The sequence below is a fragment of the Pezoporus flaviventris genome, unplaced genomic scaffold (assembly GCF_033815535.1).
Source record: "Pezoporus flaviventris isolate CSIRO_AGI_PZ_B2104156 unplaced genomic scaffold, CSIRO_AGI_Pfla_v1 ptg000253l, whole genome shotgun sequence".
Classification (NCBI taxonomy): Eukaryota; Metazoa; Chordata; class Aves; order Psittaciformes; family Psittacidae; genus Pezoporus; species Pezoporus flaviventris.
Window position 1 is genome coordinate 511,901 of NW_026892800.1, and position 12,384 is coordinate 524,284.

General features: G+C 52.3%; 1 protein-coding gene across 6 annotated transcripts in view; it reads right to left on the reverse strand.

The window, feature by feature from the left end:
• Window positions 1–12,384, reverse strand: part of PPP1R12B (protein phosphatase 1 regulatory subunit 12B) — a 99,902-nt gene that overhangs the window by 13,753 nt on the left and 73,765 nt on the right. The window contains exon 1 of one of the 6 annotated variants that reach the window (XM_061442826.1): window positions 7,706–8,390. The exons of the other annotated variants lie outside the window; for them this stretch is intronic. Coding sequence (XP_061298810.1) covers window positions 7,706–7,807 — 102 coding nt within the window. The 5' untranslated portion in view covers window positions 7,808–8,390. Of the gene's footprint in view, window positions 1–7,705; window positions 8,391–12,384 lie in introns of those variants that run through there. 6 annotated transcript variants of the gene reach the window in all.

Below are 12,384 nucleotides of genomic sequence, written 5' to 3' on the forward strand. Positions count from 1 at the left end.
TGTGGAGCATCAGGAAGTCACAAACGGTACTTTTTCTCCACATGCAAGTACCTGCCCCAGGAATAAAAGCCTCACCGGGGCAGGGAGACACACAGCAGAAGCTGCACAAGGAAGGAAAAGACCCCTACACCACTCAAAAGGGTGGACATGTGATTGAGTCTTCTTTAAACATCGTAAAAACATGGACCAAAATGATAGATTTGTGTTGGAAGGGACCTTAAAGCTCCTCCAGCTCCAACCCCTGCCACGGGCAGGGACCCCTTCCATAGAGCAGCTTGCTCCAAGCCCCTGTGTCCAACCTGGCCTTGAACACTGCCAGGGATGGGGCAGCCACAGCTTCTCTGGGCACCCTGTGCCAGCGCCTCAGCACCCTCACAGGGAAGAGCTTCTGCCTAAGAGCTCATCTCAGTCTCCCCTCAGGCAGGTTCAAGCCATTCCCCTTGGCCTGTCCCTACATCCCTTGTCCCAAGCCCCTCTCCAGCTTTCCTGCAGCCCCTTCAGGCACTGGAGCTGCTCTCAGGTCTCCCCTTCAGGAGCCTTCTCTTCCCCAGGCTGCCCCAGCCCAGCTCTCTCAGCCTGGCTCCAGAGCAGAGCTGCTCCAGCCCTCGCAGCATCTCCACGGCCTCCTCTGGCCTCGCTCCAACAGCTCCACGTCCCTCTTGTGCTGCTGCCCCAGAGCTGGATCAGGGCTGCAGGGGGGGGGTCTCCCTAGAGCAGACTGATGCTCTCTGCACAAGCCGCTTCCTTCTGAACCCCCAGCTCTCACTGTGCTGATGTTGGTCCATCCAAGGAAGAGGCACAGCTTGGTACCAGCCATGGCTTTACTCGCCCAGAACGCCGGAATGCTGCAGAGTGCCAGGAACAGTGCTGGATTTGATTTCAGAAATGGGCTCGGATCGTGGAGGGCAGAATCCTTCCCTTAAACCCCCAGGAACGCTCCCAGCTGTCAGGAACGCAGTGAAGTGCAATTAAAACCAAATTCCCTGTGGAAGGCTGAGATAAACCACACTCAGTGCCAGAAGGAGTCTCGGCCACAGCTCTTGCCAAGGCAGGAATTGGCCCAATTGCTTCCAAGTGTGTTCCTCTGCGGTGAGACCTGACCCAGCAAAGGCTGAAAAAGTCTCTTTACAAAGAAAAAGAAGAAGAAAATTGCTTCTTTGGGCACATTTTCTCCTCCTTTATCTCCAGGTGGGCAAGCACAGGGAAACCTGCACTAGTTTAAGATAGCTGTCAAGGAATGTATTTTGGTTTGCTGTGTCCCAGTGACACCAACCAACACTTAGGATTAAATAACCACCACTTCTCAACATCCCCGAGCCGCTCCAGCCTGGCTCCTCCCTTCCCTTAATCAAGAGGGGAAAGTTTAGGAACCTGCCTTGTTTTATTCCTGCACTGGCAAATACCCTCCTGTGAGTCCTGTTTGGGTTAGAAATTAAAGGTAAAGCAAAGCCAGCTGCTTTTGGGGGCTGGTTTTGCCTTTTCTATGCAAAAGCCACCATGTTCTGTAGCGCTGCAGCTCCTGCACCTCCCAGATTCCTGTGTTTGGTAGGGCCGATATGCATGGCAGCTGTTCAAAGGACAACTTCCCTGTGTGTAGCACTGCTGCCAGCAGGAGTCTTCCCTTAGGAAAGCTGGAAGGGGAAAGAGCAATGAGGAGGGTCCACCCCAGAGCCGTCCCCATTGGGTACAACTCAGATCAGTGTTCCCCTCAAGCCACATTTGTTTTTCAAGTCAGGTATGGTTGGGGTCAAATCTGGTTTTCCAGTGGGTGCAGAGTAATGAGGAGGTTAAACTCTGCCTTTGACAGTTATTCCAAGGCCATTTCCTCCTGGGAATGCTGCTCTGCCGACCTGAGAGCCATGGTTTGCCACAGCATCCTGAAGGCTCCGGCTGCCGTGATGGATAGCGCTGCCCTCCAACTCGAGCTGCTCTTGTGCAGATGCAGGGGTTTCAAAATAGGAGATGATTAATAATCCAGTGCAGCCAAACCACCTCCACAGAGCCCCCAGCTCCCCAAAGCCTGAGGCAAAAGACGTTTTCACAAGCTATAAATCAATAAACTTTGCTTAATAACCGCTGCTGTTACTGAAGCATAGTATTAAAAGGTCCTCCAAGATGGAACAGTGGCTTTGGCAGCTGCCTGCTGCAGACCCCATGGCTTTCAGTACAGCTAGCACGTGCTTAATCAGAAACAAGCACCTAGGTACGCATCTCCTGCCACCCCACATTCGCAGCTGTCCCCTGGTTGTTGTCACTGCTGTCCCCCAGCTCCCCATACCTCCCATGGGGAGCATTGGCTTTGCAGGAGCCGCAGTTTGTCACTGCTGTCACTTGGGAACAAACCTCCCCTGTAAACATGGAGCTGCATGGGATTTTAAGTTAGTGAAGGCCACAATTCCCAAACCCGGCACTGTTGCTCTGATTTATTTTCATTTTCCTTCTTTTCTAAGGGCACAAATTTCACTGGTAAAAAACCTGATTTTGCAAAGTGCCCGGAGCTCAGACAGAACCCTCCAGACACGAGGAAACAAAAGCCCAGCGGCCAAGTGACACGAGAAGGGAAGACTTCTCCCCCTCAGTTCCTTCAGTATGGAATGCCCCAGGTGTGCAGGCAGCAGCACCTTCCTCTGGCACACAGTTTTCAGGTTTATCATGGGGTATTTAAATACTTGCTTGGCCACCAGCCAGCATTTAAACTGCCTGAAGCCAACCTGCTGTGTGTGAAGCACGTTCCAAAACCCGTCACCCCCTCCTGCAGCCACACAGCACCCCAGGACAGCCACCACGGCCATGGGCAGTGCTTGCAGGAGCAGTGATGAGGGCTGGTCTGGGTGTGCTGCCCTGTCTGTGGCACACTGAGCATCTTGTGCTGTTAGCATTAAGTCAGTTTTCATTGTCTCTCTCCCCACCCCTCATCTGTTTCAGTCCAAACCAGCTCCAGACCAGCTGCCTAGTCAATGATATGAACCTGGAGCTACTCTCACCTGCTTGAGGACCTCTGCTCCAAAGATCTTCTACTGAACTGCAGGAGTAACCTCAGCACTTTTGGGTCATTAATAGAACTTACAAGTCATCATAAGAAAAACCCAACCAACCAAACCCCTCCCCTCCAAAACCACCCCAAGCCCATCAACAACCTGACAGCTCCCCAAGGGCCATGATTTTCCCTGACCACCATGAGCCTCCATCTCCAGTGGTTGAATTCTGCAAGCACTCCAAGATCCGTGGGTCAGGAATAGCACAGGTACAGCTGCTGGTGCCTGGGGAATGGGTGCACCGAGCCCTCTGTCTCTCCCAGACCCTTTTTCTGCAGGTTTGTGCTCATTTTATGAAACACAAGACTATAAGAAGCTCCTGCAATGGAAGTGAACGTAGGCCTCTGGCACTCTGAAGCGCTTTGCTGCCTGCAGTTTCCATCTGCTCTCCCCATTGCTTCCTGTGGCCACTCATTCGCATCCCACAGCACCTCCCTGTCCCAGCTGTGCCAGCGTGCTTGGGGTTGTGGCTGGACCACGAGCTGACCCAAATTAAAGACATCCCCTTTCTCCCCTCTTACAGTCCAGGCTGATTCCCTGGTATGGTGAGACCTCAAGTTGTCCTCTGACCTTCTGCTCTCCCTGCCCTGCCAGGGGCAACGGTTTCAAAAGCTGAGCAATCACCAGTGATTCCCCAGAGACATCCCAGGCCAGGCTGGATGCGGTTCTGGGAACCTGATCTAGTTGAAGACGTCCCTGCTCATTGCAGGGGGTTGGACTAGATGGCCTTTGAAGGCCCTTTACAACCCAAACCATTCTGTGATGCTATGTGATTGCTCTCTGGCTGGTTAACCAGCTTCTCTAAGGGCACCCACGCCAGGCAGCAGAGGGTCAAAGTGGGTGTTTTAAAGAGGCTGCACTGTTACGTTGTGTGCTTCTTTCTGCATCGTCCACAAGCATTCAGAACCTTCAGTAGTTAACAGGCTCCCTGCCCTGGCTTTGGCTGGGATCAGTTTGCTCTGTTCCTGGGAAGGGAGGAGAGCTGGAGAAGAAAGCTTAGCCGCAGGGACACAGCCACTTACCCCCGGGGGCACAGCATGGCTCCTGACCCCTTTTATTTATACATCCAGATGCAGCCAGAGCCAGGAGCATCGTCCGGTTACTGAGTCACAGCAGGGAACAGCTCACGGGGGGTGCCTGGAGAATACGCTTCCAGATATGGACATTCACAGAGGAGAACTCAAATCCAGGGAGCAAACAGCACCCAGAAGGATTTCACACTGACTCCCATCTCAAGAACACGATGCTTGAGAAATGGCCAGTGCTAAACAGATGAGGGTGCTGGAGAGGTTGATTGCCTTAAAGTGCAAGTTTCACATCCCCTATTTTTTGCTGGCTTACGGGAGAGGAGGTGATCATTTCCACAAACCCTGTAGTCAGCAATCCAGAAATCAGAGAATGTCACGAGACAACTTAGTTGACCCTGTTTCATTTTAGGCAGCATCACCTTTATCACAACTAGAACAAGTCCAAGCCATGAAATGGAATCCCAGGAAGATAAAAGTGTCCTGGAGAAATGTTCTTGCACCGCTCCTTTATCCTCCAGTGCATTTGCAGTGGCAGCGTGGCAAACCAAAGGACTCCTACAGGTCTGCCCAACAGGAGAACAAACCTGCCACCAGGAGCATCTGAAACCTGTTGCAAACGCCCTCATGGAGTGAAAACTGACAATCAGGCTTGCTTCTATTCCAGACTCCATGAAGGCTGTGATCTATCAGGCATTTCTAGCAAGCTCCTAGCACACCAGGACATCTCTCACTGATTAAAAGAAGTCTGGTTTGGTCACATTACCTTTAAGATTTCATACTGTTATTCATATATTAATGCTAGACCCACAGCCTGGTTTGGGTTGAAGGGACCTTAAACCTCATCTAGCTCCAACCCCTGCCACGGGAAGGGACCCCTTCCACTGGAGCAGCTTGCTCCAAGCCCCTGTGTCCAACCTGGCCTTGAACACTGCCAGGGATGGGGCAGCCACAGCTTCTCTGGGCACCCTGTGCCAGCGCCTCAGCACCCTCACAGGGAAGAGCTTCTGCCTAAGAGCTCATCTCAGTCTCCCTTCTGTCAGCTTGAAGCCATCCCCCCTTGTAATACACAACCCATGCTGGTTTGCCAAGCACCTGCAGCTCAGGCAGCTCACATTTTTGTCCATTAACTTCTTTATTCCTTTAAGATTTGCTTTGGGCTCCAGATGTATGTGTCCACATGGGAACCCCCACCCAGATCAGCTCCCTCTGCCTGTGGTAATCACAGCCTGGGGCGGCTGTGAGCTCGAGGTGGAGGCCCATGAACAGAAAAGACAATTGGGAATTGCTGCTTTTTTACACCCAAGTATGACCATCAAGTGACTCGGTGCAAACACATGGTGCATGGAAGGTGATGCTCCTGCCTCCCCATTGCACCTCGAGGGGCTCCTTCAGAGGCTCCAACAAAAGGCAGAATGAAATCAAGCAGTGCAGACCGCAGAGCGCGCTCAGAACTGCATTGCTGAGCCCTTACTGACAAAAATTCAGCTGGAAAGCTCAATTAAAAGCACTGAAGGTGGATTAATGAGGGAGCGAGCTAAGAGCAGGGGGAAAAAGCCTTGTAGCGGAGCCATGGATATGGCCCTAAGGAATTACGGCCCTCTTGTGCTGGGGCCCCCCTGCCTGCTCCTTTGTTTTCGCACCCCTGCTCAGCTGGGAACGTTTAGAGCCCACAGGTCTGCTGGTATCAATCTTGACTGCATGGAAGGATAAAAGACTCCAAGATTTCACATTCCTACCTGTCCTATGAAGGCTGGTGGCACCCTGTGGTGAGGGCTCTGTTACTGTGAGCACTGGAGGGGGGGGATACAAAGATGGGATGAATCCTGTTATTCCTCTTGCTCATGGCAGAATTACATTGTCTTGGAGAAAGAGTTAACTCAGATACTTTCTTTTTAGCCTGAAGTAAATCCTTCCCTAATTAGCCTTTTAAGGCATGGGCTGTTTCCATAACCCAGATAACACCAGGACTGTTTCCTATACTGACTTGTGAGTTGAAGCTGCTGCACTCCTGGTCTGGCTTCTCCCACATGGATGCTCACAGCTGGCATCACCATTACCACTGCAAGAACCACCATGGCTATGGGTGGAGAAAACCAGCACATCCTGTGAGCCTGCACTGAAGCAGTCACGGCTTGTGTGAGGTGTTTGCTGCTTGTTTATGGGGGTATAATGAGGAGGGGGGGGGGAAATGAGTCAGTCTGTGCACAGGGAGCACGACTGATCTTGAAAACCTGGGGTTTTGAAAGAAAGAAAAGCATTTTCAGCTTAACTCTATGAGTAAGAGCACATCTGAGAGGTTCCCCACCTGCTATTAGGCTGGTTATCAATAGTGTGGTGGTGAGCACAGCTGTAAGGACTCATGAAGAGAGTCTATCTAAGCACACAGGGGATGGTTTTAGATTATCTAAAGCCTCCCCAGAGACAACCCCGCTGCAGATGGGAAGAAAGCAGAGACTGGGTTACACACTGAACAGCCCAGGAGCAGCCAGCAGAGCCCTGAGGTTAGGGACTGCTTCCATCACCACCACTGCAGTGGTTAGAACCCTTTTCACAGATGCCTTTTCCAGACCAAGCTCTGTCACCTCAAAAGGAGCAGACAATGCCTATCGCCTTTGAGCAAACACCAGTGCTCACATTAACTAAATGCTTACATCTAAAATTAGCCTGCCTGTTTAAAACTAATTCCCCCAGGCCTGGACTCTGGCATGATACCATTTCTTGATGGTGAAGGGACTTCCCCTATAGTGATGCAGACCTGGAGGTTTCGTGGTGGCCTCTCCATGACTCCAGAGCTGTCAGCAAGATGGTTACAGCAGGTTCCCCAAACCTTGGTGATGGGGACACCAGCTCTGCTCTGGGGGGACCAGTGAAGGACCTCGACCCATCTCCTGCGGCAGGTGATTCTCTTCCTTTCTGTCATTGCAATTATTAAACGCTGCCACAGGTCAGCCCAGCCCCAAGGGTGAAAGCTGGATCCCAGCCCTTGGCTCAGCAGCACTATCAGAGCCCAGTTTAACAAGCTGGTCAGGTTTTGCCTTGCTTTCATCAGTGAGGATTTTGTCCAGCAATGGAATCCCAGACTGGTTTGGGCTGGAAGGGACCTTAAAGCTCCTCCAGCTCCAACCCCTGCCACGGGCAGGGACCCCTTCCATAGAGCAGCTTGCTCCAAGCCCCTGTGTCCAACCTGGCCTTGAACACTGCCAGGGATGGGGCAGCCACAGCTTCTCTGGGCACCCTGTGCCAGCGCCTCAGCACCCTCACAGGGAAGAGCTTCTGCCCAAGAGCTCAGCTCAGTCTCCCCTCGGGCAGGTTAAAGCCATTCCCTCCTGCTCTCATTCTTCCCTACAGTCCCTCATGAAGAGCTTACCAGGAGAGAGAGGCCAGGGGGAAACTCCCATCCCAGCACCTCCCAACAGCCAGCCATGCAAATAATCCCAGCGCCAGGGCTCCGGCAGCTTCCTTAAAACCTGTTGCTGCAGAGGCACCTTCCCAAGTTTCATTTCAACCATCCTCTTTCCAAAGCAAACACAGACACAGGTCTCCAGGGGTAAGACAACAAACCACCGCCACCACCACCAGCCTCTGCCCAGAGCACGTGCCGAGCAGGTCCCCGTGTAACACAGAAAGGAAAAAGCTGCTTACTTTGAGTGTCTTTGCGATCGGGGAAGGAGAGGAGGGGGGAGAATCTGACTGAGCCTTCCTGCTGCGAGTATATTCCTTACTCCTGGTGTACAGGGACGACATGGCCTTGCGGGCTGGGTGCCTGAGAAGCAACACAAGTCTTGCTCTCTTGTCGCTCTATAGCACTGGGTCCTTCTTCCAAGGTCAGAACAAGCTAATTAAACTATTCACAGCTCTGGTAATTAAACCCTGCTGTTCAGGGGGTATAATTTTAGGCATTCATGTGCTGGAGGGAGAGCTGAGGCTCCACGAAGTTTCTTGTCCAAGAAGAAGAGGAGAAGGTGTGAAGGACTCACTGCGCGGGGCGCTGCTCCGTGCCAGCCTCACCAGCCGGGACCCATCCCAACTGAGTCGCAGGAGAACATTTCCTCTGCCATAGGACTGAGGGATCTTCCCCTAGAGCCGCAGGAGGAAACGCTCCTGGTTCAGGAGAGAAGCTGGAAAACTGCTGCGTTTACCCAGCCACGATGCTTTTGCCAGGAAGAAAAAGAAGAAGAAGAAGAAAACTAAGCCTGGTTTGAGGCGGGCGCTGCCGCGAGGGCTCTGCCGTCACCGCGCCGAGCCGCACGCCAAGTGAAACACCACGGCATAAATCAGGAACAAGCGCTGGTTGGGAAAGGGGCAGTTCCAGATGAAGTTGTGTTTTGTTCCGTCCTCCTCCTTCTCCTCCTCCTCCCGGGCGCCGTTACCCACGCGCAGGCTTCTCCCATCCCTCCCTGCCGCTGCCTTCTGACATTCCAGATCCTGACTCGCTCCGCCAGGAATGCTGGAGGGCGGCCAGCAGCAGCGATTCACTTTCAGCTTGGGATTGGGGCTGCCACTTGTAGGGGGAAAAAGAAAAGGAAAGGAAAAAGAAGGGGGGGGAAAGAACTGAAAGCTCCCGTGGCCTGGAGGGCAGGGGGGAACCGACTGAACCCCAGCCCCTGCCTTGTGGCTGCGACAAAGGAGACATTTGAAAGGCCATGGAGCAGTTGGGGCCACGCTCAGGCAGCACAACAGGATTGCTGGTGCTCGCTCAGGAGGCTGTTTTGAGCTGCAAGAAGGCGATGTGGACCTTGTGTCACTTACACGCATTGGAAGGGGTGCTTGGGATTGAGGAGAAGAGAGGAATAGGAGGAGAGGAACAAGGATGGGGAAGAGTCCGTTCTTCTCCCAGCAAACTTCCAGCTAGCTCTTGGCTGAGCTGTGCTGTGCAACCTAAAGCCAGAGCTCACTGGGCTCTGATGGTGAGGCTCTGCCCTGCCAAGGCAAGTGACGTCCCTCCTGTCCCACCTAAACAAGCACACAGGATGCTCTTTGACAAACACCCTCCAGCACACAGCAGTTTAACAGCCCTCACACACTAAAGACAGTCTTGCAACTGTCAGGCTGCAAACCTATAAAGGCACCAGCCCAGGTATCTGCACAGGACCTGTTCCAGTACAGCAATACTAACAAACCAGTACCGAAGGATGGGTTCACTGATACCACCCAAACCAGCCACAGACCATGGTACAGGGTGCCTGGAGCAAACCCATCTGCTCCACAGGCTGCTTCATCATCCAACGCTTCCCAGCAAGTGCAAGGGAGTATCTCCCTAAAACCATGGTAAGAGTATTACTCCAATATTGCCCCTTTTTTTTGCACGCTCCTTGGCAACCGTGTAATGTCACTGACACACAGTTGGAGAAGGGTGCTTGGAATGACAGCTACACTGCTTTCTCCTGCCACCCAGCACCGTCACCATCCAGGGCAATGCAGCATCACAGTGTGACCACGGGGCCTGTGGGATTGTCCTTCTCTAAGAAAGTCCCTTTGAGGTCAGGTTTCTGTTGGATGCCTCCTCCTTCACTGACTGCAGGAGGTGGGGAAAAGAGAAGTTTGGAGAGGTCTCATTCTGCCTGGCAATATTTCTGCATTCCCTTTTCAAGGTATGGAAATGAAGTCCAGACACACAAGAAGGTAGTGACAGGCACCCTGCTGCTCAGGGAGCCTGTGGCAGGACCTTGATCTTTCCAACCTCCAGCTGTTGCACTCATCACCCCCATCCTCCACCTCTCCTGCAGGCTGGAGCCTGTACAGTGACAAGGTAATTCAGACATCTAAATGCACATTGATAGAACCTGCACCCACGGGTGAGCCTCAGCTTCAGGGGTGTCAAAGCAGTCCGAGGAAGTGAAACTGGGTTAAGCCATGTGGCCACCAGCAGACTGGAGTGGTCCAATTGCAGTTCGGAGGCTGACAAAGCCCAGCTTAGTCACCAAGGTGGAGTTAAGCAGCTCTAAATTGCAGGGTTGTGCTCCAGTCCCCAATGAACGGTTGCTGCATCGCTCCACGGTCACGTTTCTGCTGAGGAGGGGTGGGGAGAGCTCCAAACCCAACGTTTCAGTCCAGAACTCGCAGTGCGAGCCGCAAAGCAAAGCAAAACCTGAGCTTTTGATTCCCTACTAATTCAAAGTTAATTAGTCACCCAGTGCAGATGCCTCCCAGATTGACAGAACGCATCTGGGCGGACACTAACTCATTTCAAAGAGAAGGGGTGGCATGAGAATTAGTACCCATATTAGCCAGGAGAGAGACAGCAGAACGGGAGCAATCTGGGTTTCATCATTTCAACAAAGGTGCCTCATTTATGGGTTTCCTCCTGCAGTTTTGCACCGTTTGCTTCCAATGTTTCCCCTGTCCAAGCACAAAACCCAGCTCTTCCTTTGCAGCGCTCCTGTCCTCACATCCCCATATTTGTAAGATTCAAGGTCATGGTTTAGATCTGCCTGTTTCTGCCTGTTAAGGATATTCCTCAGTGAGAACCAGCAGCCTGCTCTGTGCTGGAGCTGTGCTGCTGCTGACTTGGCTGAGGAATGTTTCTACAGCTCCCAGAGACAGGAATTAAAACTCACCTTCCACGAGCGTTTGCACAGCCCCTGCACACAAACCCCTGGGACTGCCCAGAGAAAACTCCCCATTTCTGGGCAAAATCACAGAACCCCAGCCTGGTTTGGGTTGGAAGGGACCTTAAAGCTCCTCCAGCTCCAACCCCTGCCACGGGCAGGGACCCCTTCCACTAGAGCAGCTTGCTCCAAGCCCCTGTGTCCAACCTGGCCTTGAGCACTGCCAGGGATGGGGCAGCCACAGCTTCTCTGGGCACCCTGTGCCAGCGCCTCAGCACCCTCCCAGGGAAGAGCTTCTGCCTAAGAGCTCAGCTCAGTCTCCCCTCTGGCAGGTTAAAGCCATTCCCCTTGGCCTGTCCCTACATCCCTTGTCCCAAGCCCCTCTCCAGCTTTCCTGCAGCCCCTTCAGGCACTGGAGCTGCTCTCAGGTCTCCCTTTCAGGAGCCTTCTCTTCTCCAGGCTGCCCCAGCCCAGCTCTCTCAGCCTGGCTCCAGAGCAGAGCTGCTCCAGCCCCCGCAGCATCCCCGTGGCCTCCTCTGGACTCGCTCCAACAGCTCCACGTCCCTTTGGTGTTGGAATACCATGTTTTAATACCGTGTTTGCTCAAAAGAAGCAGCATGAGAAATCCTGAGAGCTGTTTTTCACTGTGCACTCAGAATTCCAGTGTAGAGCAGTGCTCCCAGCAAAAATCAGGTGACTTCACCCAGTAACTACCACTAAGGATAAAGCAGCGTTAGAACAAAGCATTTTCCAGTGGAAGTTGCTCATCATTTGCACTCTGCAGGTGTTTATGGACCAGCTCCCCCTTCCCGACCCAGCTCCCTTACAGGGGATGCAGCAGCACAAACACACCGAGTAAGGAAGGAGGGATGCAGCAGAAACTTGCAGGGCTATTAACAGGCCATGTCAGGGTGAGGGAGCAAGCCAGCACTAAAACAAGAACCAGATGGAAACGCAGCTATTTCAAGCTGAGGGACTTTCCAAAATATGACATAGAGAAATAGAAATCTCGAGGCCCTCGCAACAGTCCTGACCCATTTTGTTCTTTATCTAAATTCATCGGATCATCCATCGCTCCCACCCGCCCCGGCCACACCATGGCTGTAAACCCCATCTGTTGCCTGGTCTGACACAAAGCAATATTCTAGTGCCACTGGCCAAACTAATGCATAACTTCAACACATTGCTATCCAGCTATGCTCCAGACCTATTTCTGGCCTTCCTTCAACGGCAGTGGTGCACAAGGCTGTGGTCACTCCCAATGAGGACATCCAGGAGCAATGAAAATAAGCCTACATATATGGACCCCCATGCCCCAGGCTCCCCCCAGCAGCACCCAGCATTAGCTACGTGCTGGGTACCTGTATAATGAGGAACAAGAAAGTGCTGAAGTGGGAATTAAACCGAAGCCGGTGAGAAATTCCTGCCGGGAAGGAGTTTTGTAGCTTAAGGATTCTACGCCTTGACATCCGAAATAATGAAGTAGCTTCTGCCAAACAGTTATTTCTCATTGGGGAACTCCATGTCCAAGAGCAAAAAAATAACAATGACTTTCCAAAGATGAGGCTTTTTCTGACGAGAAGCATGTGGGAGGATATCAACTGAGAACAAAAAGTGACCTTTTAAAGACAAGGGGGACAAAACTTGTGTCGCTGGAACACACGATTTTTCCTACAGTGCTAGTTTCTAAAGGATATTTCACTGTTAGGGAATTTGACTTCAGTATTCCAAACAAATTTAGATTACCCTTCAATCCCTTGTTAGCCATTTGGC